Genomic DNA, 27,576 nt, shown 5'->3' with positions numbered 1-27,576 from the left:
AAACTCGTACGTGTTTGGATGACAAGACAGCGATTAAACGATGGCAGTATTTTTATTTCACAGCTCATATAAAGATCATCAGGTCTCACCTCATCATGATCAATGTCTGCATCTCCTGAGATAACAATTCTCTTCTCGATACGTGTCTCTGATATGCCGCCTTTCACCGTCTGTCAGACGAACACAGAAGAGCAGCAGTAAGTTAAACAAGCGTGACGTCATTCACCGTCTGTCTGTCAGTCACGTTTGTTACCTTTGTGATGTGAGTGGTCGTGGTGGTGCTGCTGGTTTCTGATGTGATGGTTTGGGCGCTCATTAATATTCCCGGTTCAGTGTCTCCATCCGCTTCACCCTGCCGGGTTTCAACAACACCATCATTACATAAACATTTAAAACACAATCTTCATTATGTTCATCAGTGACCTATAAACCAATCACAGGATCATTTACTGTTATTAAAATTCTTAGCTATAGCTTGACAGAATCTTTGCTTTGAAAGAAGAAATCAACAAATATATGAACATGGAGACAAATGAGAAGCAGAAGATTTCAGCAAAATATCAATTTGGTCTATTTAATGTCATAGCTGTCTGTGAGAACCAGCTGAGATAATAAATCTCTGATAGAATGTTTGTGGCTTTATTAAGTTAAAAAATGATCCAGAGTCAGTTTTACATGTCCATTTACAACCCTAGGATTTGTCTTTAGAATGAAATGGTCTATTATTGCCTTATTTGAAAGGGTCATGAATAATAATGTTGAGCTCTGCTCTGATTGGACCTTTTTTCACCAAGCTGCTTGGCAATTTCCCCGTAGCCCTTTCCAGCCTTGTGGAGGTGTACAATTTTGTCTCTAGTGTCTTTGGACAGCTCTTTGGTCTTGGCCATGTTAGTAGTTGGATTCTTACTGATTGTATGGGGTGGACAGGTGTCTTTATGCAGCTAACCACCTCAAACAAGTGCACCTAATTTAGGATAATAAATGGAGTGGAGGTGGACATTTTAAAGGCAGACTAACAGATTGATAGACAGGTGTTCAAATACTTATTTGCAGCTTTATCATACAAATAAATAGTTAAAAAATCATATATTGTGATTTCTGGATTTTTTTTTTTTTTTTGATTATGTCTCTCACAGTGGACATGGACATACGATGACAATTTCAGACCCCTCCATGATTTCTAAGTGGGAGAACTTCCAAAATATCAAATACTTATTCTCCTCACTGTATGAGTAAACAGCATGAGAAGATTATATAGGAGACGCACACCTGCATGGACTCATATGTGATAGTTTTCATTTCTGTGTGGATGACGGGCATCTGCTGTGTGTCTCCTGACAAACCCAAGGGCTCTGACTGCAGAATGACACAAAAAAACTCCAATGAGATATACAAACACACACACAGATATAAAGTCAGAACATTTTCCTTCTAAATCCAAAGACAGACAGACAGACAGACAGACAGACAGACAGACACAGAGGTCAGGAATGAGTTGTACAATATGTTAAACATCGACTCATCATAAAGAAATCGCTTTCACAACTGAAGGAGCAGAAGGTGTGGAGAGAAGAGGAGCAGATGTGTTTGGGATTTGTGGGTCACAGGGGGCGGGGTCACCTCTAAACCGCTCATCACTTCTACCTCCCCGCTGTGACCCTCAGCTACGCCCCGCTGCTCGACCGTCCCGAGAGGGTAAGACGGGCTCATGTTGGGCGACTGGTCACCCGATCCCAAATCATCGTCATCATCTGTGGACAGAGAGAAGCTCTCGCCTCCGGACTCGCTGTCGCTGGGTGAAACGACCCCTGCGGGGGCCACGCTTGTGTGCGAGAGGGGTCTGTCAAAATTAACTGAGTTTACACTGCTGGAGTCGCTGGTGTCACCATCAGACTCAGATTCAGACTCATCGAGAGCTCGCACGGAAACAACACGCGCTTCATAATACACATCAGGCTCCAAGGGGACCTCTGGAGATTCGGGCAGCTCTACCTGAGGCTGGTCCAGCGGTTTGTCCGATGGCTGCTTCTCTTCTTCTGATTGGATATCCTCCTGATGACTCTTCTGGCTTTCTGATGGCTGTCAAAAACAAAATGAACATATGATTCAACATAAATACTTACAACAACAACAACAACAACAACAAGAAAAAGCGTTTGCAACCCATTTTACTTCTATAATGTGATTTGTGAAGTTTCTGAGTGAAACAGAACATTAAAACAGAAGAAGCAAGATTTGATTTTCCGAAATTCGCCGTTTCTATAAGGTGTGGAGGGGTGTTCAAAAATGAGATTACGAAAGACATTTTGGGAATATCTGGAAGCTTCTCAAACCTTTAAGTCTCAATAAATGATATAACTTCATAAGTGTTTCTTTCATTTGTTAATAACCAGAGCAAAAGCGAGATGAACTGAGATGACACGATGGGATGAAGACAGATCTACATTTATAACCTCATAAACATTCGAGCTATAAAGACACGGTTATATTCAGTACACATGATTTGTCAGCTCTGTGCACCTTATGGGACGAGAGAGATGAAGGGGTGATGAGGGCGGACGGAGGAGCTGATGACCAGCTGTGTGTAGACTGTAAGAGAGCAGTGAGCTCGGGCGACATCTCATCAAAACTGGGTTTAGGCTAAACACAGAGACACACAGCGTTAAAACACACACACAAGACACACAAGATAATGAGATATTATCACACAGACACACACAGGATTATGAAGAGCGTTTATGTGTATTTTAGGGTGGGTGAAGGGCTCACTTAGGATTTATTCATAAGAGAATTCAACCAGTTAAACTTCATCAAATATCTAATGTTTGTGCAAATTAATACGGAAATAAAAATACAACATCATTCCCTATTGATGTGAATTGAATAATAGAGTCTGTTTGTAAATATAACCGCTGTAAACATGTAGGGTCTGCCAAGTATCCCGTAAACGCTTGTATAAAAGTAAGGAATTAATATGTCAAACACACAGGAGATGATACAGCAGCAATATCTTTGCTTTTAGTTCCCTTAAGGGAACTCTACGCTCCGTCAGAGAGCTGACACTTTAGGAACACCTACAGCGTAATAGCGTCTGAGTATGTATATTAAATTCCACCAATGGTTGGGCGTGACGTCATAGGCAGAAGCCAGAGAGCATAAAAGAGACGAAAAGGAACCCCCACTTTATCTGACATATGCTGAAGCGGGTGTACAGGTACGCCAGAAGTATGACAAAAGAGACGCAGCGTCTCATTCCCTTCTCAGGGAACAGAGGTTACATACGTAACCTGAGACGTTTGATATGTGGCCAGTGGGTGGCGCTGTTATCATTAAACTAACGCTGTACACTCTCTATTCATACATAGCAAGGGTTAGGTCAGTTAATTAAAGTGTGTCACCCTGTTCATTTAAATTCACAATGAGTTACATTTAAACTGTTTACAATCAGAAAGATTGAAATAAATTCTGTTCAAAATATCAAAATGAACTTGTGGATAGGGCTGTCACGATTATGAAATTTAGCTGACGGTTATTTGCCTAATAAATTATGACGATTAATTGACTGTTTTAATGCTTTGACATTTAATTTTCATACATTTTTTGTTTGTTCATGAAATAATTTTCACACATTGTTGTGATTATTTAAATGAAATCTTTTGTCTTATGTATGTAGTGGCTGCAAAAAAATCAATTTCTTACAGATCCTTAAGAATAGCATCCTTCACTTCCCTAAATTTGAAATTGCTGTTTTGGAAATGTATGTTTTACCTGGCAGTTCGTACTGCTTATCAAAGTTTTTCTACTGTATTGAATGGCTTTGCAATGCATCGCATCACACTGTCAGTTAAGGTGCGCCATCTGATACAGTCTCGTTTATAGAGGCTCTGCAGCTCCCCCTTGTGTTTTTTAAAAAGATGTGCAATCATTGCGGTGATCTGAATTCATCGCAATGAGGTCAAACAATTGTGATGAAACGATTATTCAACCATTGTGACAGCTCTACTTGTGGATCCAATGAAAGCTCAAGTTAGAAAAACTCAGATCTGCAGTTGTTAAGCACCTCACAGACAAAGTGTTTTAATCACCTCACAGACTCTTCTTATGAATAAAACCCACATGAACTCAAATATTCAGCAGTAAACGTCACAGCCAGAGAGCAAAAAAATCAGGTGTGTGTGTGTCTTCAGTTGTGTGACTGAAAGCAAAGCAGTGCAGAATACTGGAAAAGTGCTAGAAGATTCCCACGGCAAATGAAGGGGAAAATAATAAATGAGCTTTTACTGTATGTTGATGCTCTCGGGTTTAAGCTGAAACAGCAAATCTGAACAGAAACAGTTGTGACATCAAATTCCAGTCTTGGGATTTGTGTCATACAAGCAAAAAGCAACATAAACCGGAAGAGCGGCGTGTAAAGGAGCAGGTGCACAGTGGGTTTTTCTGCAGTGGGTCTCTTTCTCAAAGCCAGATCAGGGTGAGGGATCGAAGCCCATGCTGATGTCCTACCACTCGAGCTGTAGGAGAGGTTTTGGTGAGATAGGGCACAGGGCCGGGGCTCAGCCTGACATCTGCAGATGATCTGAGTGGAGATCTAAGAGGAGATCTAAGTGGAGACCGTGGCGTCGGAGAGCTGCGCTCGGTGAAAATCTTCAGTTCGGTCGTCTTGATGTCTCCAGATTCCTCACCGGTCTGGATGACTGGAGGCTCGGAGGGCGATGGCGTTCCAGCCTCCCTGACTGTGATGACAGGTGTACCAGTGCCCTCTTCTGTGCTGGTGATCTGATACTTAACCGTCACAGGAACAACCTTAATGGTAGCAGCAATGGACCCCTCAGAGAGTTTAATGGGAAGTTGAGCAGATGTCAGGTTGCCGTCTTCAGATCGTTCAACTTTGGTGGAGGAAAAGTCATAAGATCTACTGGCCTTACTGAAGACGTCTTCTTGAACTTTAGGCTTCTGCTCTTCCAGAGCTTCACTGCTGGTCACAGTGCTAGTGGTGGATACAAATCTGTAGCTGGAGATGTGTTTCTTCTCCGGTACCTTAGGAGGAACCTTTTTAGGAGGAAGATCTTCTGATACAACAGTAAGACCTCGATCTGGAACGACTGGAGGAACTTCTTCTTGAGTAATAGTAACTTTCTCTCTTACATCAGGAGGAAGATCTTCTGGTTCAATGCCAAATCTTTTCTCTGGCTCAAACTTCTCCTTTATAACAGCATCAGATTTCTCTGGCACCGTCTCTGGAGTAACTCTTTCTGAAATCATTTCTTTTTCTATAGGAGGAACCTTGTTTATAATGACCCACCCATCAGTTTCCTACATATAACACACAGAGATTAATGTTAGTGTGCTCAACATAAGCAGAGTTAGTGACAGGAACGCCAGGAGATCATCTATAACATCTGTTAGATCTTCATCTGACCTTTACTTCCTTTTCAACGTGTTACAGGTCTCAGGTGTGTGATCTAGTGAAGATCATGATTCAATTTAATTAAACAGAAGAGGAAAAAAACAACTCACCACATCAACTCTTCTGTCCTTCAGACTGTCCTGTGTTGTCGATCCTCCCACAGCCGATTCCTGTTTCATCTAAGACAAACATGAAGACAAGCACTAAACTGAATGCATGACATCTTAAACATGGTACCTCAATGGCATTTGGAGTCTATGATGATGAGGACATTTTGTACTAAAACACAGGAATGTTTTGCAGTTTTCTCTGCAGAAGCACATATTAAGATTTTAACCTGAGCTCATCTTCACAGAGCAGTGTAAAGCTTTCTAATGTTTCTCAATGTACCGCAGTCATTTACTGCATACAAACAAAATCAATGAGAGGCTTTCTGTTGATGATAAATCATTCAGCACTCACATCTAAAGCGCTTCCTTTCACTTCCAAAACACAAACAGCCATCAATTCAACAGCTGTCGTTATCTCTTCTCAAAAGCACCAGGTGCACAAAATAATCTGCAGCAAACCGGACCAGATCAAGCAGTGCCATCGCTGATCTTACTTCTTCAGGAACCAGCGGTTCGATCATGGGAGCTTCATCCAGACGAGGAGATCGAAGCGGAGACGAGGACAGACGCTTCTCCCACTCTGTCAGACCCGTCCGACCCGTTCCTCCCTCCAGGAACGTCCTCTTCAGTTCACTGATGTTGGTCTGATGTTTCAACAGTTCATCTGGTGTCTGATCAATGTCCTGTTCAACGTCAGATCAAGAGATTTAGGTCATCTTTAGTTAAACATCTCAAATAAAGCTACAGCAGCAGAGCTACATCATCAGACACACGTGCACGCAAGCACACACACAAATAAACGAGGAACAAACATTTCAAATCTCTATTTAATGCACATTTGTAAGGCAATAAGAGAACATCATTATTAATTATTCACAATGATATCTGAAGCAGAAGACCTACTGATCATCTGACATCATCAATAATCTCACATATTACACATTCATTGTGTATCAGAAACACACACACACACACACACACAGTACTGTAAGTTGAGTAAATGACAATAGCTCATAGTTAGTCAAAAACCACCTCATGCACACATCATCTCTCAATCCTCACCAACCTCTATCATCATCTTACTGTGTCTGATAAACACATTCACTTCTTTATTGAGTTTAATGGACTGAAGAGAGACAGAGACACATTCATTCATTCATTCATAATGGACATCTTTACTATAGTAAACAGCAGCTGATACTCTTCAGCAATCTTATAAATCACTCAATGTCTGTCAGATCAAACTACACAACACCTCACACATCAAATTTAACTTTTCATTCATTTTCAATCAAATATATAAATGATTTAAATCTCCACTAGTAGATTTAGGAGCGGTTTTCCGGACAGGGATTAAACTAGTCCTAGACTAAAAGAAATGTAAGAGCTGTCCAAATGGAAAACCTCTTGCACTGACATATCTTAAAATACACTAGTGCCCTTTATTTTGCCTTAAATTTCACACAAGTAATGTTTCTTAGTAAGGCATGTTTTAAAATAATCACCCCAAAGGGTTGGTTTCCCAGACAGGGATTAGTTTAACCCAGGAATAGGCCTTAGTTAAATTAGGATATTTAGGTCATTTTTAAAAGCATAATTTATAAATAAACACAGCTGGTGTGCATCTTGAGACACAATAGTCACACTTATATATTTTACGATATGTCAGAGCAAGTTGTTTTTTCGATCAAGACAACACTAATATTTAAATAAATCTGGGACTAGGCTTAAGCCCTGTCTGGGAAACCGCCCTACAGATACAAAGGTGCAGTAAATTATAATTGTATTATTAACCAATCAGCATTGAGGATTGTATGTTTTATAACATCAAATCAGATCTCACCTGTGTCTTTATTTCAGACTCATCGTCTTGATCCGACTGCACAAAACAAGCGACATTTTATCAAGATTATAAATACATGAGCTTAAAATATCTCATGAAATGTATTTCTCATATCTGCTTGATCTTCCGGTCGAGCGTCTGATGATTGACATGATGATATATTTCTCTATGATATAAGACTGAGATTATATTTCTATAAAGCAGCTTTACAGTAAATATGTATTATTACAGAGATCATGTGACGTGTATGAATGTGTGATGGATCAGAAACAGACCTCAGTGGCTGTTAAATCTCCATCAACAGCTGTGTCTGTGAAATCCGTCTGTGATGATAAATCCAGCGAGAAAAGAGAGAGAATCAGATCATCAACAACAACATCATCTTCAGTACATGAGCATTAACTTCATAATAATAAACCTTCATTAGTTCAATGAAAGAGACAAATAAGAGACCAGACTGCAATATTCAAATAAAAACAGACCGACAAGAAACAATTCTGCATTCACAACTCAAGATGGCTCTCAGATCTCTCAGATATCAAACAGTTTTAGATCATAAATATTGAAATATTGTTGTGTATTATGAAGATCTTCAGCATTAACATCATCCTGTATAGTAGTTAGCAATACAGACGAGATAGATAGATGAGTATGGATGAGTTAAGAGTAAAAGAGAGTTAACTGTACCCGTGTGTCTTGTCGTACGGGTGAAAGAGGACTCGGTTGGGACACTTCAGTAACTTTAGTGCTCTCGTCTTCTTCTTCCAGTAATGCAACACTGTCAACCAGCATCACTCTGTCCCGCTCTTCTTCATCTTCTGTTGTCTTCCTCTCTGGTGTCACTGTAGTGATGAGGTCACTCACTGCCACGCCTTTAGCTGTGCCGTACAACGCTGTGCCCATCTCTGTACACACACACACACACACACACACACACACACACACACACAGTTAGCTTTTATAAAGATTTGAACTAGAACACTCACAATTAAACTTATTCAAATCAAACCTCAAGTATCTATATATATATATAATAAAACTTACAAACGTTCATTATAATCCAGGACCACAACATCTCTTTTCTACAAAACTAATACTAGTTAAATAAAACTAGTTTTACACAGTCCATCAGTCTGATGTGTCTGTGTATGATGATGAACTGATGGATGTGATCTGTACTGATTTCTGTTGAATAAACTGATGGACACATTGATGTGTATGAGGACATATTGTGATCCAGTATGAACACAGAGTTATAAACTGAAAACAGACAGACAGACAGACAGACAAGACGGTTTTCAATTAGATGAGGAATTCTGAACTATCAGTTTGTTAGAGAAATTCACATCCACAGCATCTCTGACACACAAACAAACACACACAGACACACAGCGTGTTCAGGATAAGGAACGCTCGAGCATTAATGCATGCCAGGTCAGCGGCTGCATGCACACACACACACACACACACACACACACACACACACACACACACACACACACACACACACACACAGACGAACACACGCTCAGACACACACTCACACAGACACACGCACAAAGACCCACACAGACGAACACACGCTCAGACACACACAGACACACACACACACACACCCACACCGACACACACACACACACGCAGAAAGACACACACAGACGAACACATGCTCAGACACAGACACGCACACAAACACACGCACAAAGACACACACAGACGAACACACGCTCAGACACACACAGACACGCACACAAACACACGCACAAAGACACACACAGACGAACACACGCTCAGACACACAGACACGCACACAAACACACACAGAAAGACACACACAGACGAACACACGCTCAGACACACACAGACACACACACACAGACACACACACGCACAAAGACCCACACAGACGAACACACGCTCAGACACAGACACGCACACAAACACACGCACAAAGACACACACAGACGAACACACACACAGACACACACACACACACGCAGAAAGACACACACAGACGAACACACGCTCAGACACACACACACATGCACACAAACACAGGCAGAAAGATACACACACACAGACACACACGCACACGCACACAAACACACGCACAAAGACACACACAGACGAACACACGCTCAGACACACACACACACACACACAGACACACACACACACGCAGAAAGACACACACAGATGAACACACGCTCAGACACAGACACGCACACAAACACACGCACACAAACACACACAGACGAACACACGCTCAGACACACACAGACAGGCACACAAACACAGGCAGAAAGACACACACAGACAAACACACGCTCAAACACACACACACAGACACGCACAAAGACACACACAGACAAACACACGCTCAGACACACACACAGACACGCACACAAACACACGCACAAAGACACACACAGACGAACACACGCTCAGACACACACAGACACACAGACACACAGACACACAGACACACACGCAGAAAGACACACACAGACGAACACACGCTCAGACACACAGACACGCACACAAACACACACAGAAAGACACACACAGACGAACACACGCTCAGACACACACACAGACACGCACACAAACACAGGCAGAAAGACACACACACACACACACACACACACACACACACACACACACACACACACACACAAAGACACACACAGATGAACACACGCTCAGACACACACAGACACAGACACACACACACATTCCTGTACAACTACCAAAATGAGGACCGGGTAAATTAACCTGCAGTATGAGGACCACCATTTCTGCTTTAATTTGAGATAAACAAATGTTATATTCTAACACTAGGGGTGCCCATGAGCCTAGTTATCACCTCAGATTCTTAATAAAACAAAGGGAAAGAAAAAGTTTTTTACCAGCAGAGCGAGGACATTTTCATGGGGGCGCTATTGAGTTCATTTGTCAATGTATTGTTTGAACTACATTGATTTAGCTTTCAACCATCTTTGCCATTTTATGTTTCATCATGCAAGCCACATACTGGGATTTTTAAAAAACTAAATATGTTTGTTATTATAATCTGACTACAGTACTAAAATGCAAAGAGTTTCCAGTGCAATTATTAATTATACTAAAGGAACCAAATTTTAGCAATATATATACCCACCATCCCGCAATTTCCAAAAAGCTGCAAGAGAGATACCATCTGCAGTAACCAGATGAACATTTATTTTGTTCACAATTTCAGAAAACAGTAAACGTTACAACAAAATGTTAAAACAAAAAAAAAAAAAGGAAAAGTGAGAAACAGAGAAAGAGAGATTGAGATGAAGACCACATTTAGCCTTTAAAATTTTAGTTTTCTTGAAGCAGATCTCCGATTTAGAGTTACAATTGTGTTGTACACAAAATTCTTCACATCCTTCCAAGATCGTTCATTTAGGGCTTCTTCTTCCTCTATGCACTTCATGCATGGCAGTTTTCCAGGAACTCTGCGCTCGGCTATAAACTTGGCCAAGTGTTTGTGTACTGCACTCCTCTCTGCCTCACTCCATGGTCTCTTCACATTTACCTTGGCCGACACTACAAATGACAATGTAGATTTTGTAACATTAAATCATAAACCATTTACATTTATACTTTTGGCAAAAGCTTTTATCCAAAGTAACTTGCACTGCATTTAACATGTACATTATTTGCATTCCCTGGTAATCAAACCCACAATCTTTAGTGTTGCTAAGTTACATGAACAACTAAAAGTATCAATTAAATAAAGTTTTTTTTTTAATCTGCAACTGCTTGCTCACAGGCCGTACCTTTGGCACTTTTGGTCTGTCGTCCTATTTTTTTATTTGGTGTGGTTTTTTTCAGCAGGTTTGCTCCTGAACACTCATCTGTAGCAGAAACGCATGAGAAGCTATTAGTAAAAACATTAGGTATTGTTAACCCTGTGTACTAAAGTGTAAACAGTAAAATGTGACATCAAGCCTTCATGAAACACTATCACACTACTACAAACAAGATTAAAACATTACTTACCATCTACATCTGATTCTGAACTACCATCTTCACGGCATGACTTAAGTCGCTTTTCAAGGAAGGAGAGATCAGCACCTCCATCTAAAAAACAAAGTCACACATAAACCTGTGCCTGTAACAGGAGTATGGTACGGTCATGCATTACAAGATTTGTTGAGCCACAAACTTTTAGACAGTATATAGTGTAAGGGTGGTTGAATACTGTACTGTCTCTGTTGGAATTATAACATTTTTTGCAATCTAGATGGAAATTGTAAGAGTCGGTTTACATCAACAGTGTAAAATCCACCTATGGAAAAGGACTTACCAATAACTAAGCACCCACCCACCAGATGACCTGTATGATGCGAAATCAAACAGCTGCCCACACGACCGTCGGTTTCTTTTGAAACGTTTTTACAGCAAGGTAAAGTTCAATTTCATTCCATTTCATAATTGTTTTATGTAATTGATTTTTGTCTTTATACTAGAAGTGTTCGAATTGTTATAGTTGCCATTTAAAATACATAACTGTGAATGTGTGTAGATAAATTCTCAGTCTGCGAAAAAAGGGCCAAGATGAGATGATCTTTGATCAAAACCACAAATCAGTATGTGTGGGTTAGCAGCTAGCATATTTTACTGTTTTGTATATTTAACTCATGAAAACCTGCCTTTCAAGACATGCTTGTTGTTTAAAGTATCTCTTTAGATCAGGTCCAAGATTGTGGCATTTAAAAAACATTTTACTTCACTTCATGGATTCCAGATGCCTTTGCAATAAAGTATTTTTCTGTGTGTACCTTAACCTTATTTTTTTAAATATAAAGTTTATCTACATTTGTGTTTACAGAAATCATGTACCACAGTGTTGACACTAAAGAAGTGGACGTTGTGCCTGCAGTCTGAGTAAAAATATATGCGAGTTTAATACATAGATGGTAAATAACTGTGTATAATAAATGTGTATATAATTATGTGTGTGAGCAGTCTGCTCTCCAAACACTCACGATCGGTCTGTGCAGCGAGCATGATGTCAAACACACCTCTCTTACCTGTGGTCATTTAGGATGCGATGACGCGCAACTGTATGCATTTGTGCTGCACATGTCCAATTGTTATTGAGGCTGTTTACCCCTGGTATTAAGATGCATTTTGCCTGTTCAGATCACAAGTGAACAATGCTATAGACAAGTGTAAACGAGGTCTAAAACTTTTTAACCTCGTCAACTTTTGACCACATTAAGTAGTTTAAAACACATTCGACCGGATTGCTTTGTGGGGCAGATGCTCATGTGGTTGAATGTGCTTGAGCAGCCACAAAAGACTGCTGACTCTCCGCCTATTGATCTAATGTGTAATGTATTGAGCACAATGTTTTTACATAGGATCTGACTTCTAGAGTGTACACACAATATACAGCACTATCTTAAGGCTTTCATTGATAAAAATTAAGTGGCTGCTGTCCGCCTCTTTCATTTGTTTTAATTTCCGAGCATGTGAAAGTTGTGTGAGCTTATTTCATAAATTTTTCTGTTTACTAATAATATAAGCAGCAGACTCTAACATAATATTAGTTCACATCAATTTAAACCTGTCATTTTTCCCACTCGCGTTTAAACGAAAGCAGAGGGACTTGCCCACAGTTTCCACAGACCATCCCCTCAAAGCAATCAGGACAGAAGCAGTCGAATGTGGACAAAAGAGATCAATTAAAATACCAGGTGTGAACTTGATGTGTCTCTCTCGTCCACCAAAACGCATCTTAATACCAGATGTAAACAGCCCCTTACCATGACACGAAGCTTGGCATTCAGAAGCGAGTGCCTCACCCCCGAATCAAAGTAAACCCTACCCGAGACAACCTCTGCAAAGTGCACCAGGTTACGCTTATGCGTACCACACTCTGGTACAATTCGAAGCAATCACACCAGCAAAACGAACTGTACTTTGGGCTCAAACGTACCTTGGTACGATATGGTTCACATAATGCGAGTACACCCTAACTCTGCCAAACATACCAGAGTACAATGATGGTCCTCCCACACTCATGATGGTCCCCCCATACATGTTTTATGATCCGGAAACAAGTATGTTTATGTCATTGTGATGTAAATTGTTTTTGAAGGTCAGAAGATATGCATCCTGTCTCAGCAAAGCCAGTGCAATGAAGTTCACGGTAATTGTTAAGTTTGTAGTTTATTAGACGTGTTTGATTTCATGTGGCGTTGCGCAGATCGAGAGTAAAACTCAAGCTTTCTGTCATAGTGTTTAGCAACTGAAAATATACTAAAGTTATACTTAAGCTAAAATTATACTTGGCCTCTAAATGCACACAATAGTGAGTAAAATCTAAAAATGAATTAGACAATGGCTAATATTAGACAATACTTAGTTACCCAGAGTGAAGATTTTGACTTGTATCCGAGTGATGTACTTGCATTGTAGAAGGTTGCTAGCCGTGATATTTTATGAAGATGTCAAAGGGAATGACAGGCACTTTTGGTAAAAGGTAAATGCATAGACAAATAAGTTTGGTTAAAAATATACCATTAGTTTTGAGCACGTTTTGTGAATGTTTTTTACTTCAGTCTCTGTTTGTTTAATGGTCTGATTAGTTGCTAAATTGAACCATTGAACAAATACCTTGTCGAAAATAACAAATGTTTTGGTTTCCTAGCTAATCTACGTGTTGTTTAATTTGCTTGTTATATTAATTAACTACTTTAAAAAGGACTTTGTTGTTATTTATTCTTAGCAGGGTTTACCAGAAGTTACATGTGTTCCACAAAAGCCGTTTATGTTGTTACTGCTGAAACCATCTACATGATCTAGGGATGCCACTAACGACTTTTTATAACGACTAATCTATCGATTATTCTAAACAAATAATTTACCACAAAAAAAAATCAACAAACTTTTAATCAAACATCCCTAAACCTTAATGTTCTTTTAACGTGGGATACTCTTTTTATATTGTATATAAATACTATTTATTATGTGATTTATATATATTTTTTTCACGTTCTGGAAAGGGAAGCACGCTCAATGTGACGCATATAAATTTACCTGCTAACATCAATTGATCCACAACAAGTAAAATGTATTATTCTTGCAACTGTATTTGAAATACTCATGCAAAGCAGAAATGCAAAGATTTAAGCTGCGGTCACACTGGACTTATGTGAGACCAGTTCATCAGATCTTTGGCTTCATTAATTTATGCTTTTTAGTAAAGAGAAAGGTCACTCCATAACATAACGCTTTTCTGCTGGTCACATATCTCAATGTGTTATACCCCTGTCTGCCTTGTTGCCCTGATTATTGGATTGTTTACCCGTGTATGACCTTCTGCCTGTTTACTTGGACTTATGTTTGTGGATTGCCCTGATATTAAACTGCATTTGGATCCTCAACCCTTTGTGTCTCTGAGCAGTTTGTTACAGATTTAAATGTCTGTTGTATTGTGTTTACTTAAAAAATAATCAACTTACCCTTTGTTTCCCCACTCTTGGTCTGTCGCCGTCGTCGTCTGTTCTTATTAGGTGTGGGTTTTTTCTTCAGGTTTGCTCCTGAACAATCATCTGTAGCAGAAATGCATGAGAAGCTATTAGTAAAAACATTAGGTATTGTTAACTCTCGTGGTACATGTCTTCAAGATTCAAACATTACTTACCATCTACATCTGAACCATCAGCTTCATGGCATGATTTAAGTCTCTTTTCAGGGGAGGAGAGATCAGAACCTCCATCTAAAAAACAAAAAGTGTAACTGTGAGCTTGATAGTTTATAAAACACCTGATCCTGTTATAATCTGACCTTCACACAAAACAGAGATTTGAATCCTCAGGGCGCGAAAGTGTGACCAATTCAGCCCTGGTCCGAAGACGGCATTAGGTAATGAGCCTCTTACAATCGAGTCAGAGCACCAATGTCGCGTGCGCCCAATTTATAGAAAAAAGCCAGGAGTCAGGACCACTGTTTTCTTCATAATCTTACTTCCCTGCCAGACTGGCTGTCTTAAATAGAGAAATAAATTCATTCATTGATTTGCATTGTTGATTCATTAATAAATAATTCCCCCCCAAGGGTTTAATTTATGCGCAAAAAGCATTACAATGAATAGGACATGATGATTACGTCTTTCTTTGGTGAAAAACTAATAAAATAAATAAGACTACATGAAATGTGTTTCACTTAAATAATTAGAAAATTTACAAAACGAATTCAAAAGTAGCCTATAGCCAATATGAGTTTATTTTTTGTGTGACGCGCTCCAAAACCAATGCAGCACAAAAAACTTTTTTTTAGCCATTTAAAAAGCACAATGTTTTGTTATTATTGTGAGTGTAACTTTACAAAAATAAATGAACACCATTACAGTTTTGAATGTTGTTTTACTTTTATTTATATGACCATAATTTAAGGTAATGCAAGATGCAAGCTCATCACGCGTATCATGCGATCACCAGCCGGGTTTATGCAGGGCAGCGATAAAGAGATATTAAACTTTAAACATTTAAAATTCTACTTTAGGGTTTTTTTGGACATCCCTTTGGAATCACTGCCATCATATCATCAATTTATCAGGCAATTATAAATATAAGCGCAGCGCTTATGAGTGTTCAAACACTGCTGAACCCTCAGCTGTCAATCTGCCGACCCTCACAAAGTTTTACATTAAATGATAGTATATTTGTCAAATCATTGCCCTGTGCTTATTTCTGTCAATGTTCTGCATGAAGATCTTTAAAGGTTTCTACTTACATCACGATTTGCGGTGCGGCCGGTCGCAGTCTTTATGTAAAACGGGTATGAAATAAATTGATGCTGATGTCGGATAACGGGTCAAGTGTTATTTTAATCGCGCAGATGCGGGTTATCAAACAGGACTGTGCATGACTCGTATAAGGAAAATGGAATGGCAACATGAAAATTATAAAATAGCCTACATGTTTATATTCTGTATTAAACCACCATGGGCGCTAAACTAGCGGTGTTAAAGGGACAGTTCACCCAAAAATGAAAATTCTGTCATCATTAACTCTCCCTCATTTTGTTACAAACCTGCAAAATGTCTTTGTTCTGATGAACACCAAGCAAGATATTTTGAGGAATGTTAATAACCAAACCAAGCATGAGTCCCATTCACTTCTATAGTAGGAAAAAATTATACTATGGAAGTGAATGGGGCTCATGAATGGTTTGGTTACAAACATTCCTAAAAATATTTTCATTCATGTTCACCAGAACAACGACATTTATACAGGTTTGTAACAACATGAGAGTGAGTAAATTATGACAGAATTTTCATTTTTGGGTGAACTACAAATCCGATGCAGTCAAAAATTTGGGTGCACCTATTTTTTGTACTGGTGCACCTAAGAAAAAATGTTAGCCCTGATCATGTCATAAAAAAACAACTTACACTTTGTTTCCCCACTCTTGGTCTGTCGTGGTCTTTTCTTATTTGGTGTGGGGTTTTTCTTCAGGTTTGCTCCTGAACAATCATCTGTAGCAGAAATGCATGAGAAGCTATTAGTAAAAACATTAGGTATTGTTAACTCTCGTGGTACATGTCTTCAAGATTCAAACATTACTTACCATCTACATCTGAACCATCAGCTTCATGGCATGATTTAAGTCTCTTTTCAGGGGATGAGAGATCAAAACCTTCATCTTAAAAAAAAAACAAAAAGTGTAACTGTGAGCTTCATACATTATAACAGGATCAGGTGTTTTATTAACTGACCTTGACACAAAACAGAGATTTGAATCATGTCATAAAAAACAACTTACACTTTGTTTCCCCACTCTTGGTCTGTCGTCGTCGTCTGTTCTTATTTGGTGTGGGTTTTTTCTTCAGGTTTGCTCCTGAACAATCATCTGTAGCAGAAATGCATGTGAAGCTATTAGTAAAAACATTAGGTATTGTTAACTCTCGTGGTACATCAAACATTACTTACCATTGACATCTGAACCATCAGCTTCATGGCATGATTGACGTGTCTTTTCAGGGGAGGAGAGATCAGAACCTCCATCTAAAAAACAAAAAGTCCTTTGCCTATAAACTCTTTACTGAGATAATAAAGTTTCAGGTGCTTCTAACACCATGTCCTAACTACATGCACCACGGCGACATCCGATAAAAGTTACGTTTTCCATGATAATCAGAGTTTTGTCCTAACCAACCACAACGTGATACCACAATTACTCTATTTTAGAAACGGTCTGACATGTCATGGGTGACAGCTCCACCTATACAGAGATCTTATTTAATGAAAGCTATGCGCATTATGAATATTATGTCTCTCCTCTTTCATGTTTGTAGATGTTTGATTCAAAAGCAGAAATAAATAACAAATCCCTAAAGTTGCACAGGGGAAAGCACCAAGAAGCATAGGAATGTGTCTGTGTATTAGGGGTGGCACGGTTCATGAAAAAAATCCGAACCGTTCGGTTCGCTTGTCTCGGTTCGGAGCGCGTGTGTTGTACGGTTCAACGGTTCATGGCATACGCAATGTATGTAGCCTCGTGCCCTGTATGTGACCTCAGATAGCGTGTTCCCCTTTCGCGAATAGCGTGAAAGAAGAGGTGACTGGTGTGGAGAGTGGGTGCTGCCGGTCATGTTACGTGTAGAAATGGCAAAAGGGAGAGAAAAAGAAGTCTGCCCGCAGTTGGAGGATGCGCCAGCGTCGTATAAGTTTGGTGTGTGGAAACATTTTTTATTTCATGTTACCTATGATGACAGCGGAAATAAAACAATAGATACAGCCACACGCGAAAGGCTTCTCTCCGACCATTTATCTAATCTGAGGTAATGAACACTGTTTTACGTCTTTTCGTATTCAGCGCTATTTTTAGCCTTTCGTTGATAAAACGAAAGCGGCTGATTTCCGCGTAGTTTCATTTTGCTAGCGTGTGAAAGTTGCGCGATCTTATTTCATAAACTGCCCCTTAAAGTAATCAGGACAGAAATGGTCAAAAGTGAACAAAAGAGACGGATTTAAATATTACAGGTGTAAACGTTATGTTTCTCTCTCATTCACATATTCTCTCTGCATTATTTAAGCAGCCTCTCAGTGATAAATCTTAAAGCTACACTGAAGTTGGCATTTTGATAAATGCAAGTTATCTTTGTGTGCTAAAAATGCACACAAAGTTCATGTAGATGGCAAATAAATGAAAAGCATGTTGAAATCATCAATGTCTTCCCTCTCGCTGTGTAAAAATCTCGTCTGGCTTTCCTCAGGGATGTTCCCAATAATGTGCTTAAAGTCAAATTCAGTTTGTGCATAATTACATGATATAACTTTTTTTAATACTGTATCCTAAATTATGGATAATTAATACATTAATAAGATAATAAATTTCTGGAGTGTTAAAAAAAACAAGAACCGTACTGAACCGAGAACCGTGACCATAGAACCGTGATACGAACCGAACCGAGGGTTTTGTGAACCGTGCCACCCCTACTGTGTATGTGTGCATGCTCTTCAGCTGCAGTGTGATAGGGCAGCGCACAAACAGAGCAAACTGTTATGATGTGGCACGCCCCTGTTTAAGCCCGATTTATAGTCGTGCATAGGTTCTACACCGTAGCTACGGTGTAGGCTATCCGTAGCCTGTCGCGCACCTCACAAAAATGTTAACAGCGCGTCAGATCTCCGCAGACCGCAAGCGTTGTGATTGGTCCACCAGAACCCCTCGCGTCAGGTAAAAAAAACTGCGTCATAGGTATTTGCGTTTGTGACGGTGAAAACAAGATGAGCCAAGTTGAGGAGTGATTTAACTCAAACTGCATCAAACGTCGCTGTTTATTTACTTCCATCATTGCTGGTCTTCTCAAATTATACACAACAAGTTGCAGTTTCTTATTCGTTTGTGGGTTAACTTGCTAAGCTTCTCCTTCTTTGACGTTTGCGCTGCTGCTGTGGTGACACGCATGGTTACTGCATTCCAGCGGTCTGTGCGTGTGTTTGCATGACGACGCAAAAGTATAAATGAAAACCGACGCGGAACCTACGCCGTAGGACCTACGCACGACTATAACGAGCCCTTTAGTCCTGTTCAGTATGGACAGACAAACTGCCTGTCGCTGCAATCATATCGCTTCGCATGTAGTTAGGACACGGTCTTAGTTAGGGTGACCATACACTGTAAAAAAATTCCGTAGAAATTTCAATGTTATTGCAGTTGAGTTGCCGGTGATTTACCGTAGATTTACATTTGTTATTTACTGGCAGGGGTTTGTTCAAAGTTGGATGAATTTTGAATATTGGCAGGTGTTTGTCTTTGCGGAGTGAAACTATACAATAACAGCCTCATGCAAAGCATTCTGGGAACCAGAAATCATCATCAACCTTTTTCTGTTTTTTGCTTCAGGTTTTGTTTCCCATAATGTTTTGCTTGATGCAGTTTTTTTTTAGTTTTACTCTATAAAGACAAAGACTTGTAAATGGTTAATGTTCATTTTACTTTGAACAAAATGTTGCCAGTAAAAAACATAAATTTAAATCTACGGTAAGTTACCAGCAACCCAGCTGCAATTTCTACGGAATTTTTTTACAGTGTATGTGCTATTTTCCCAGGATGTGTTCTCGATGACGTGTGCGGTCGACAAATTATACTTTCGGAAGATGCACCCGAAAATCATGGCCAAGACACGTCCCGGGAAAATGGCACGTATGGTCCCCTAGTGTTAGTGCCAAAAAAATTTAAATTTAAAAACTTACCCTCAGCCAGCTTTACTCTCTTTTTCTTTGTTCTCGGTGAGACACCCACAGAATTCAGTGTGGGACCTTCACCTGTAACAGATAACAACATTAAAATTTTATAGAAATATACTTTTACATGGACTACTTCTAAATTAAAATAATTACATTGGTAGTATACAGTAAATGATAAATCTGCTATCAGTTGTCCAATAAAGTCAATGATTAGCTCTTAAAAATTACCCTAGTGGGTAAACCACAGGCAGTTAAAAGATGTGTGTCTACACAATAAAAATGCATTGGAGATAAAACTGCAAACGTACCACAGGCCGGGGCAAGTGTATTAAGGTTCTTCCCCCTTAAAGTCTGAGTGCCTTGCTCCATTGCAAACAGAAGCTTACTTATTTTGGCAATTTGAAATGTTTTGTCAGTTTGCCTATAAAAGTCACGGTGAACTCTGATATCATGCCCCATGAACCTTGAAACTTGCTCCAGTTCTTGTTCACTAAGGTCCAAGAGTTGGCAGAGTGTGGCAACTTGTTTTCTTAATTTAGTTGACCTCAAGAGTTCAGGGTTTTCTGCTTTGCTTTTTTTTGCATATTTCCGCAGACAGTCACATCCGCGTATGTTTGTCATCACACCGGGTCTTGCAAAGAGATAGGGATTTTCAGCAGGTACACCAGCTTCCACTCGCTTTTGAACCAACAAATCAATTGATGCCTTCATTCTCTTTGTCAAGAAAACTGGAACTTTCTTTCCTCGTTTTCCTCTGATTTCTATGCGGGTTAATAACTTGCTGAGCTGCTTTTCCAATGGTGACAAGGTTTTATAAATGTCCTCGTTTATGGCACTTGTGCTTGCTTTCATGTAAACGTCAAGAGTAAGGCGTGATGCTTCCCCTTCACGCCGCTTGTTGAAGATAATGACCTGTGCTAGAACGGACTCGTTTAATGTTTTGTATGCATGTAAATCCATTTGTTCTGTCAATTCCTTTCTTGCTTCATCTTCTACCATCCTGAGATGGTCTCTTAAAGCAATCACATTTTTTGTGAGGGGGATGTCATCATCTTTATTCCATCTTTTTTCTTGTATGGTTTGGTGAGCTGTGACAGAAACACTGTTTCTCCAGTTTTTCTCCAGAAGTTCCAAAAACTTTTTAGCTTTCTTTTCTGCAAGATCATCTTCATTCATTAGAGTCTGTCCTATTAGGACCTCCACAGCCCCTTTAAGACAGAATCCAATTTTGACTGCTGTTGAAGGTTTTCCAAACTCATTTTTGCCTGGACTAAACTGAGTTAGACACTTGGCAACACTGACAACAAGCTGATATTTTGATGGCACACACAAATCTTCAAGATAATTGACAGTCTTGTCCATGTCCTTAGCCACTAACATGAATCGGCCAAGCTCTCTCATTCTTTGTGCAATGTACTGGTGCCTGGACTTCACTCGACCATGTTTTGCGTACAGTGATTCACCATAGTTGCAAATTAAACTATCACTCCTGATATGAAACGAAACATCATCTTGTCTCATTTGGTTAATGATGCTCTGACAGCCATCTGAGGAAGCTGCAATAGGAAGCAGGGATGCGGCGCGACTTTGTATTCTACTTCGTCTATTCTTTGTTTTTTCATCGGTCACACAAGATTTTCTTGTTCTGCATGATGATTGATGTCTCCAAAGGTCTTTTCTCTTAAACATTCCAAAACAGTATGGGCAAGGCAAATAATCCTTAACCGAGGCTTTATCAGATGGCTGCTTCCACGTCACTATTTGTCCTCTGCCTTTTTCCAGAACTTTGGAATTATGTTTAAAGTCTCCTTTGTTGCGGAGCTGTTCTAAAAGACTTTTTCTTTGTTTTGATCCTAATGAAAAGCTGAAGGCATATGCCACATCTTTGACATCCATGTGTTTTCTCTCTAAATGTCTTGAAATCTTTAACTGAGATTTCCCACAGTAGAGGCAATAATGTCTTTTGTCCCAAGCTCTTTTCTTGTCTTCCCGCCTTGTGCAAATTTTTAGGGTCACATTTAATTTGGATGTATCTGTCTTTTTTATCTTGTGTAGTTTATGGTGTTTTTTTACATACGTTCTTGTGTTTTCAGTTTTTTTTATGGCACTGTCGCTAGAATTTGTGTCGGAACATTCAAGTATTTCACTGGACATCATTGGTTTCTTCCACGATGAACCTTTGTCTGGGCTCAAATCACTGGACGATGAACTCTGACCTGGTTTGTAATCAGGGTCTAGTCCTGCACAACTGGATAACTCTGATTCTGATGAATCACTATCCTCCTGCTCCTCAGAAATAGCATCCAGCTACAAATTAAAAGTATTATTATTATTATTATTATTATTATTATTATAAGCAAAAAAGCAGAGAGTTGGCTCCTAGTTATATCTATTAAATCATTTGAAATCTTTCACATTAATACATGAACTTTTAATGGTATAATCCTTATGATCAGAATGTCAAATTGAAATCGCAGGGTTCATGAGTTGAAAGCAATTGCTTACAATTTAATCGTAAAATGAATTTAAAGTACGTTAAAAAAAAGAGGAAAAAAACTGGCAACACTTTATAATAAGAATATATTTCTTAACAATTAGTTAATGCATTAGATAGCAAGAACTAACAATGAACAATATTTCTACAGCATATATTAATCTTTGTTCATGTTAATTTCAGCATTTGTTAATGCATTTATAAAATCAAGCGTTATAACTTTTAACATTAATTAATGCATGTTTAATTTGTTGATGTTAGTTACTGCATTTACTAATGTTTACTAATACAACCTTATTGTAAAGTGTTACGAAAAACTTACTAAGATTTGTATAATTTGAATGTCATGTAACCATTATGCAATACTACAGTACATCATAAAACCGAGAATTCATGCGACAGACATCACTTCGCCCAAGAAGCAGTGCTTCACCTTCTGAGAATATAGTTCCCAGTATGTATACTGTTAAAAGATGGCTTATATGACTTTGTTATTTGTACACGGTGTGATTTGTATAGTCACAACACATAAATAGGAAAATGTTGGCATTATTTTGTCACTTATTTGGAGCAGTATGCTAGCTGGAGCCATTCACTTCCAGTCTTTGTGCTAAACTAAGCTAGCAGGGGCATGCGTCAGACAGAGTTACAGCATGCACGGAGATGAAAAAGGTATGGACTTATTTAACTCTGGGGGATACGGTGAATAAGCTAAATTCCCAAAATGTGGGCGTGTTCCTTTAAAAACGTGTCTTTACGGGATCTTTGCTGTATCTGTGTGAATGCAAACACAGATTCCGAGAAGTCATTGACAGTGTGAATGAAGATCAAACAATTCCAGACAAAACCAGGATGCGTTTTCTGTAATATCTGTGTAAAAAAGGGCTGAATAAACTTAAATACGGAAGAAAAATGAATGTTTTTAAAACATGCAAATGAGACATTAAAATATTTACTGGAAAATCACAGGGAAATTCTCAAGTAAATAATTTAGGTCAAAGGTGTTCAGCTGACAAAAAAGTCTGAAAACCAGTGGTGGCCGGTGACTTATTTTTCGAGGCCAAATGATGTGAAGCTCGTCACAACATGTATGTAACCTGTTATGTGTGTGGTTCATCATTTTAAAAATATGTGTTCGGCACGTCATGTAAACTGTGCATCACGTCATGTCAAAATATGAGCCTGCTGCAGATGCTTCAAAGGGGTTTATGATAAGAGAGACGCTCACATTTGCCAGATACTCTGTTAATCTTATGTGTAATCAAAGTTAGGGTTAAGTAGGTGTCGTACGAGTATTTTGTGAACATGAGCATCTCTTTTATCATTCAACGTGTGTGCACCAGGCACGCATTTTAAAAAGAGGCATGATGCACATGGTTCACATGACGCAACAAACAAATATTTTGACTTGACGAGCAACACACGACACTGCAAACACATTATGAATTACGCACCTCAGAAGAGAAGTCATCAGCCGCCACTGTTAAAAAACCCTGTGCTGTAGCTTAGAGCCAATGGAATTGTCCAGATACTTGATGTTTTATATGTGAAACATACCTAAAAACACAATTAGACTGAACCACAGTCTCTATAAATAGCAATGCTGACATTGCGGACACGTGTGTCAAAATTTTGAGGCATAAAATCTGTTTCCGCCACACGGGACTTTTACAATGCATCTCATGCAATATCCACCCCTCGCCGCATGGTTGTTGTATGTTTTTACTAAATACAACAATAAATACGTCAAGTCTGACCACCAAAAGCGTTTGATATTTTGAGCTTTCAACCCAGAGGTGTTTGTTTTTAGTTCAAAGCAACTGTTTGAAAATGTGTGACACTTTCAATCATTTCGTGTGCTTCCACTAAACTCTGGACACTAATGAAAGCTAGGTGGACATGAAATTATATATGTATGTATGTATGTATGTATGTATGTATGTATGTATGTATGTATGTATGTATGTATGTATGTATGTATGTATGTATGTATGTATGTATGTATGTATATGTATGCATTTATATGTATGCATATAAATAAAAATTATAATATATTATATATAGGCTATATGGTGTCACCATTGGAAGCAGTGACATGAGCGACCCCCGCAACTCCTTCTCATACTTTTGAGTGACTGACAGCTCTCTGTGCAAACACTTCAAAGTCACAACCAGATTCATCGAAACAAATAACGCAATTTGACGCGAGGTACAGAGGGGCGATTTAAATCCGATCAAGCATTACGTTATCCTCGCCGAGCGCAGCTCGTGGTTGCTAAGAAACACGCCACGGGAGCGCGCTTTGGAAGAAAGAAGCGCTTTGATCCGGGTTTAGCACGTGTTTTAAAACGTGACACGCGAACGGCCACGGAACGCTGTAATGTAACATTACGAAATACACATTTCCTCCTTAAATTAAATGACAAATGCAACTTTTTAAAAGATTTTGAAAAAGCACATACCTGTGTTGAACGCTCTCCCATTGTTTCCTGGACACCAAGATTGAAAATGTATATCAGCATAACACATATTAAACATATCAAAATGTACAGACTGCACAAATACAACCAAATGAATGCATCCTAATTCATCTTAATCTATGATCACATGACTCTTAAAGTGAGGCCTACAGGCTGTACTGATGTTACAATCTATGGTCTTAAGTTCTGATTCAATCTTAAAACATTAAACAAGGGTTAAAACATTGAGATGTTTTACAAAAACGACAGTTAGTCTGTGAATTGATATGCATTATGCTTTCTGGACAATTAAGACAATTAAAACAAAAACATGCATTTAAATAAATATGAAGATAAATAATAATGTTAGAAACACTTACCTGACGAAGAAAAGTTTGTTCAAAACGGCTTGCGCATTTATTGTGATGCTGTCTAAGTCTCTCCAATCTTCTCTGAAATCGCTCCATCAACCATGAGTTATAAAAAAACGCTGATGAGCAGTGCAGTGAAATGGGGGATGGGGAAACAGTGTAGCAGTGTAGTGCTGGTCTGAGGAGTGGGGGTTGGGCGACGCAAACACATGCAGTGTAGCGCTGGTCTGAGGAGTGGGGGTTGGGCGACGCAAACACGTGCAGTGTAGCACTGGTCTGGGGCATTGGGGGATGGGCGTTGATTTTGTATCACAACAATATTGTCACAGTGTTTCACATGGAAGAATCTTGACTTTTTCAACATTAATAAGATCTTAACCTAAGTCAGATTTAACCATTCATTTAAATATAACTGTAGTGAAAAATATATGATATTTTAACACTGTATTCATTTTGTTAAAGGCCTGCATTAAAACTTTTATTAAAGTAAATTTACAAAAGCAGTACCATTAAGCATTATATGCAAAAATTTAGTGATTATAATCCAGTATGTAAATGATGCATTGATTAAACAATTCTTTAAATTGGAATTATATGAGAAAATGAAGACTAAACTAAACTTCGATTAAATTAGTATGTCTACACTGTATTTAATGTACTTAACTGGCTCACAGAGGTACAGAGTTATTCGTTTGTGAGCTGAAGTTATATGGATGTACATTTACTTTAATGTGTGGCTACAAACAGTTGTGTAGTGCAAGGTATATACAGAGTATACCCACTTTATTAGATGGCATGGGGTAAACCCACTTTTAAATTTCAAATATTAATGAATAATATTAATTTCATAATGATCCTTATGCTGAGAAGTCAAGCAGCTGTAGTTAAGCGACAATACTGATTCCATTTTGGAGTTAACCAAATATGCAAGACTAATCAAACATGTCACTGTTTATAACACAGGGCATTCAACCTTAGTTTGGCCACTATGTACTGTGTCTTAAGAACTAGTCTAATCAACTAGGGCTAATCAGTACATTTTGGATTGATATGAGATCAGTCTTGACCAGTTTTGAAGAAAATAGATTACTAACTTGTATGACTAGTCTAAACAGTTTATGCAGTCGACCACCGGACATACTGTGTTAGTGACTGGAAGATAGCATTGTGCTATCAGCACTATAACTAATTTAGTTATAAATTGCTAACGGTAGCCGAATAGCAATGAAATCATGATGCCCCTCTCCATTCAAATCGCCATCCAAAGTCACACCTCTTTCAAAACACATGAACACGCACAGATCGGACGGTCACATCTCATGTCTCGTTCACCAGTGAGAAAACTTTGCAGTACAGAATTAAAGAACACTTTCGGCTGTGTAGACGTAGTAACATAACTATATCGTTATGCTAATCCGTAAACGAACACAAATTTCAGAAGCAACACAATGTTTCATCAAAGTAAAATATCTGAATCCATCTCAATACAAACATATCGTGTACCTGTCTTACCAAAATAAACTTTTAGACCCTTTGCCTCCTGCAGCTGTTTGCATCTCGTGGTAAAGCAAGTTGCCGATGTTCATTTGTGTTTTTGCTCTTTGCTGAGCCAGACAGTTTTTGCTGTTGTTGTTATAAAAGATTTCTTTTGTTGTGTGGCTCCTGTGCAGGTCAATTCAGCAGAAAAGTTTGTCATTATCCCTCTGTTTACAGACAGGAGATGAGTGCACGTGAACGCACCGATGATGTATGGTGTCTGCGTGAACAAGCTGCGCAGTGACATTCAAATTATGCTTACGGATGAGGGACAAAAAAGGCAACATCCGTTCGAACCGAGATCTATGATTGGTTTAAAATGTTTTGGTCCTACGCCTTTCACAGATGACAGAAATACATTCAAACAACTTAACATAGTGATTGCTATCAGGATGTGAGGAAACTTTTAATCAGCATAACTAAAAGTGTTTCTGGATCAAATCAGATACCCTGCCTTTAACCAAATAGCTGTCTCCCTCCAAGTGACCATGTCTGTGTGGCCAGGTAATACAACATCTGACTTCAGTAAAACTCCATCAACCTCTAAAATAGACAGCATAACACTAGTGATGACAATAGAATAAATTATATGAAAAATAATAAAGTATACATGGAA

At 38.9% G+C, this 27,576-nt stretch overlaps 2 protein-coding genes and 1 long non-coding RNA gene across 20 annotated transcripts in view; 1 reads left to right on the top strand and 2 right to left on the bottom strand.

The window, feature by feature from the left end:
* The window catches only part of epb41l3a (erythrocyte membrane protein band 4.1-like 3a), a 50,529-nt gene that overhangs the window by 3,177 nt on the left and 19,776 nt on the right, over positions 1 to 27,576 (bottom strand). For 9 of the 18 annotated variants that reach the window (XM_073863992.1, XM_073863982.1, XM_073863983.1 and 6 more), the window contains 12 exons: positions 8,048 to 8,265; positions 7,636 to 7,683; positions 7,361 to 7,396; positions 6,584 to 6,643; positions 6,012 to 6,200; positions 5,518 to 5,586; positions 4,504 to 5,313; positions 2,521 to 2,640; positions 1,993 to 2,079; positions 1,271 to 1,356; positions 254 to 356; positions 90 to 170 (listed from right to left, as the gene is read on the bottom strand). In XM_073863992.1, coding sequence (XP_073720093.1) covers positions 90 to 170; positions 254 to 356; positions 1,271 to 1,356; positions 1,993 to 2,079; positions 2,521 to 2,640; positions 4,504 to 5,313; positions 5,518 to 5,586; positions 6,012 to 6,200; positions 6,584 to 6,643; positions 7,361 to 7,396; positions 7,636 to 7,683; positions 8,048 to 8,265 — 1,907 coding nt within the window. Of the gene's footprint in view, positions 1 to 89; positions 171 to 253; positions 357 to 1,269; positions 1,357 to 1,992; positions 2,080 to 2,520; positions 2,641 to 4,503; positions 5,314 to 5,517; positions 5,587 to 6,011; positions 6,201 to 6,583; positions 6,644 to 7,360; positions 7,397 to 7,635; positions 7,684 to 8,047; positions 8,266 to 27,576 lie in introns of all 18 variants that reach the window. The other 9 variants (XM_073863987.1, XM_073863990.1, XM_073863991.1 and 6 more) reach the window with 5 other exon arrangements.
* Positions 10,094 to 26,485, bottom strand: LOC129418353 (uncharacterized). Its single transcript, XM_073863998.1, has 14 exons — positions 25,434 to 26,485; positions 25,057 to 25,083; positions 22,391 to 22,407; positions 20,409 to 21,223; positions 20,107 to 20,178; positions 17,338 to 17,412; positions 17,171 to 17,257; positions 16,976 to 17,050; positions 16,800 to 16,883; positions 15,048 to 15,122; positions 14,866 to 14,955; positions 11,393 to 11,473; positions 11,170 to 11,247; positions 10,094 to 10,936 (listed from the first exon to the last, which is right to left on the bottom strand). The coding sequence occupies exons 1-14, from the start codon at positions 25,707 to 25,709 to the stop codon at positions 10,701 to 10,703; spliced, it is 2,088 nt and encodes a 695-aa protein (XP_073720099.1). The 5' UTR covers positions 25,710 to 26,485; the 3' UTR covers positions 10,094 to 10,700.
* Positions 11,174 to 14,787, top strand: LOC141362146 (uncharacterized). The gene is made up of 2 exons (XR_012368137.1): positions 11,174 to 11,798; positions 12,225 to 14,787. It is a non-coding gene; the product is annotated as an uncharacterized lncRNA (long non-coding RNA).

The sequence above is a fragment of the Misgurnus anguillicaudatus genome, chromosome 25 (assembly GCF_027580225.2).
Source record: "Misgurnus anguillicaudatus chromosome 25, ASM2758022v2, whole genome shotgun sequence".
In the NCBI taxonomy this organism is placed as follows: Eukaryota; Metazoa; Chordata; class Actinopteri; order Cypriniformes; family Cobitidae; genus Misgurnus; species Misgurnus anguillicaudatus.
The sequence above is the reverse complement of the archived record's forward strand: the minus strand, read 5'-3'. Positions and strand labels throughout refer to the sequence as shown.

What these genes read in the sequence shown, in the direction of transcription:
- LOC129418353 (XM_073863998.1), bottom strand. Translation starts at nt 25,709, where the DNA reads ATGCCCCAGACCAGTGCTACACTGCACGTGTTTGCGTCGCCCAACCCC. An exon ending in AACAAACTTTTCTTCGTCAG is followed by an intron (nt 25,084 to 25,433) that starts GTAAGTGTTTCT and finishes CTTGGTGTCCAG; the next exon opens with GAAACAATGGGAGAGCGTTC. An exon ending in TTCAGAATCAGATGTAGATG is followed by an intron (nt 11,248 to 11,392) that starts GTAAGTAATGTT and finishes TTTCTGCTACAG; the next exon opens with ATGAGTGTTCAGGAGCAAAC.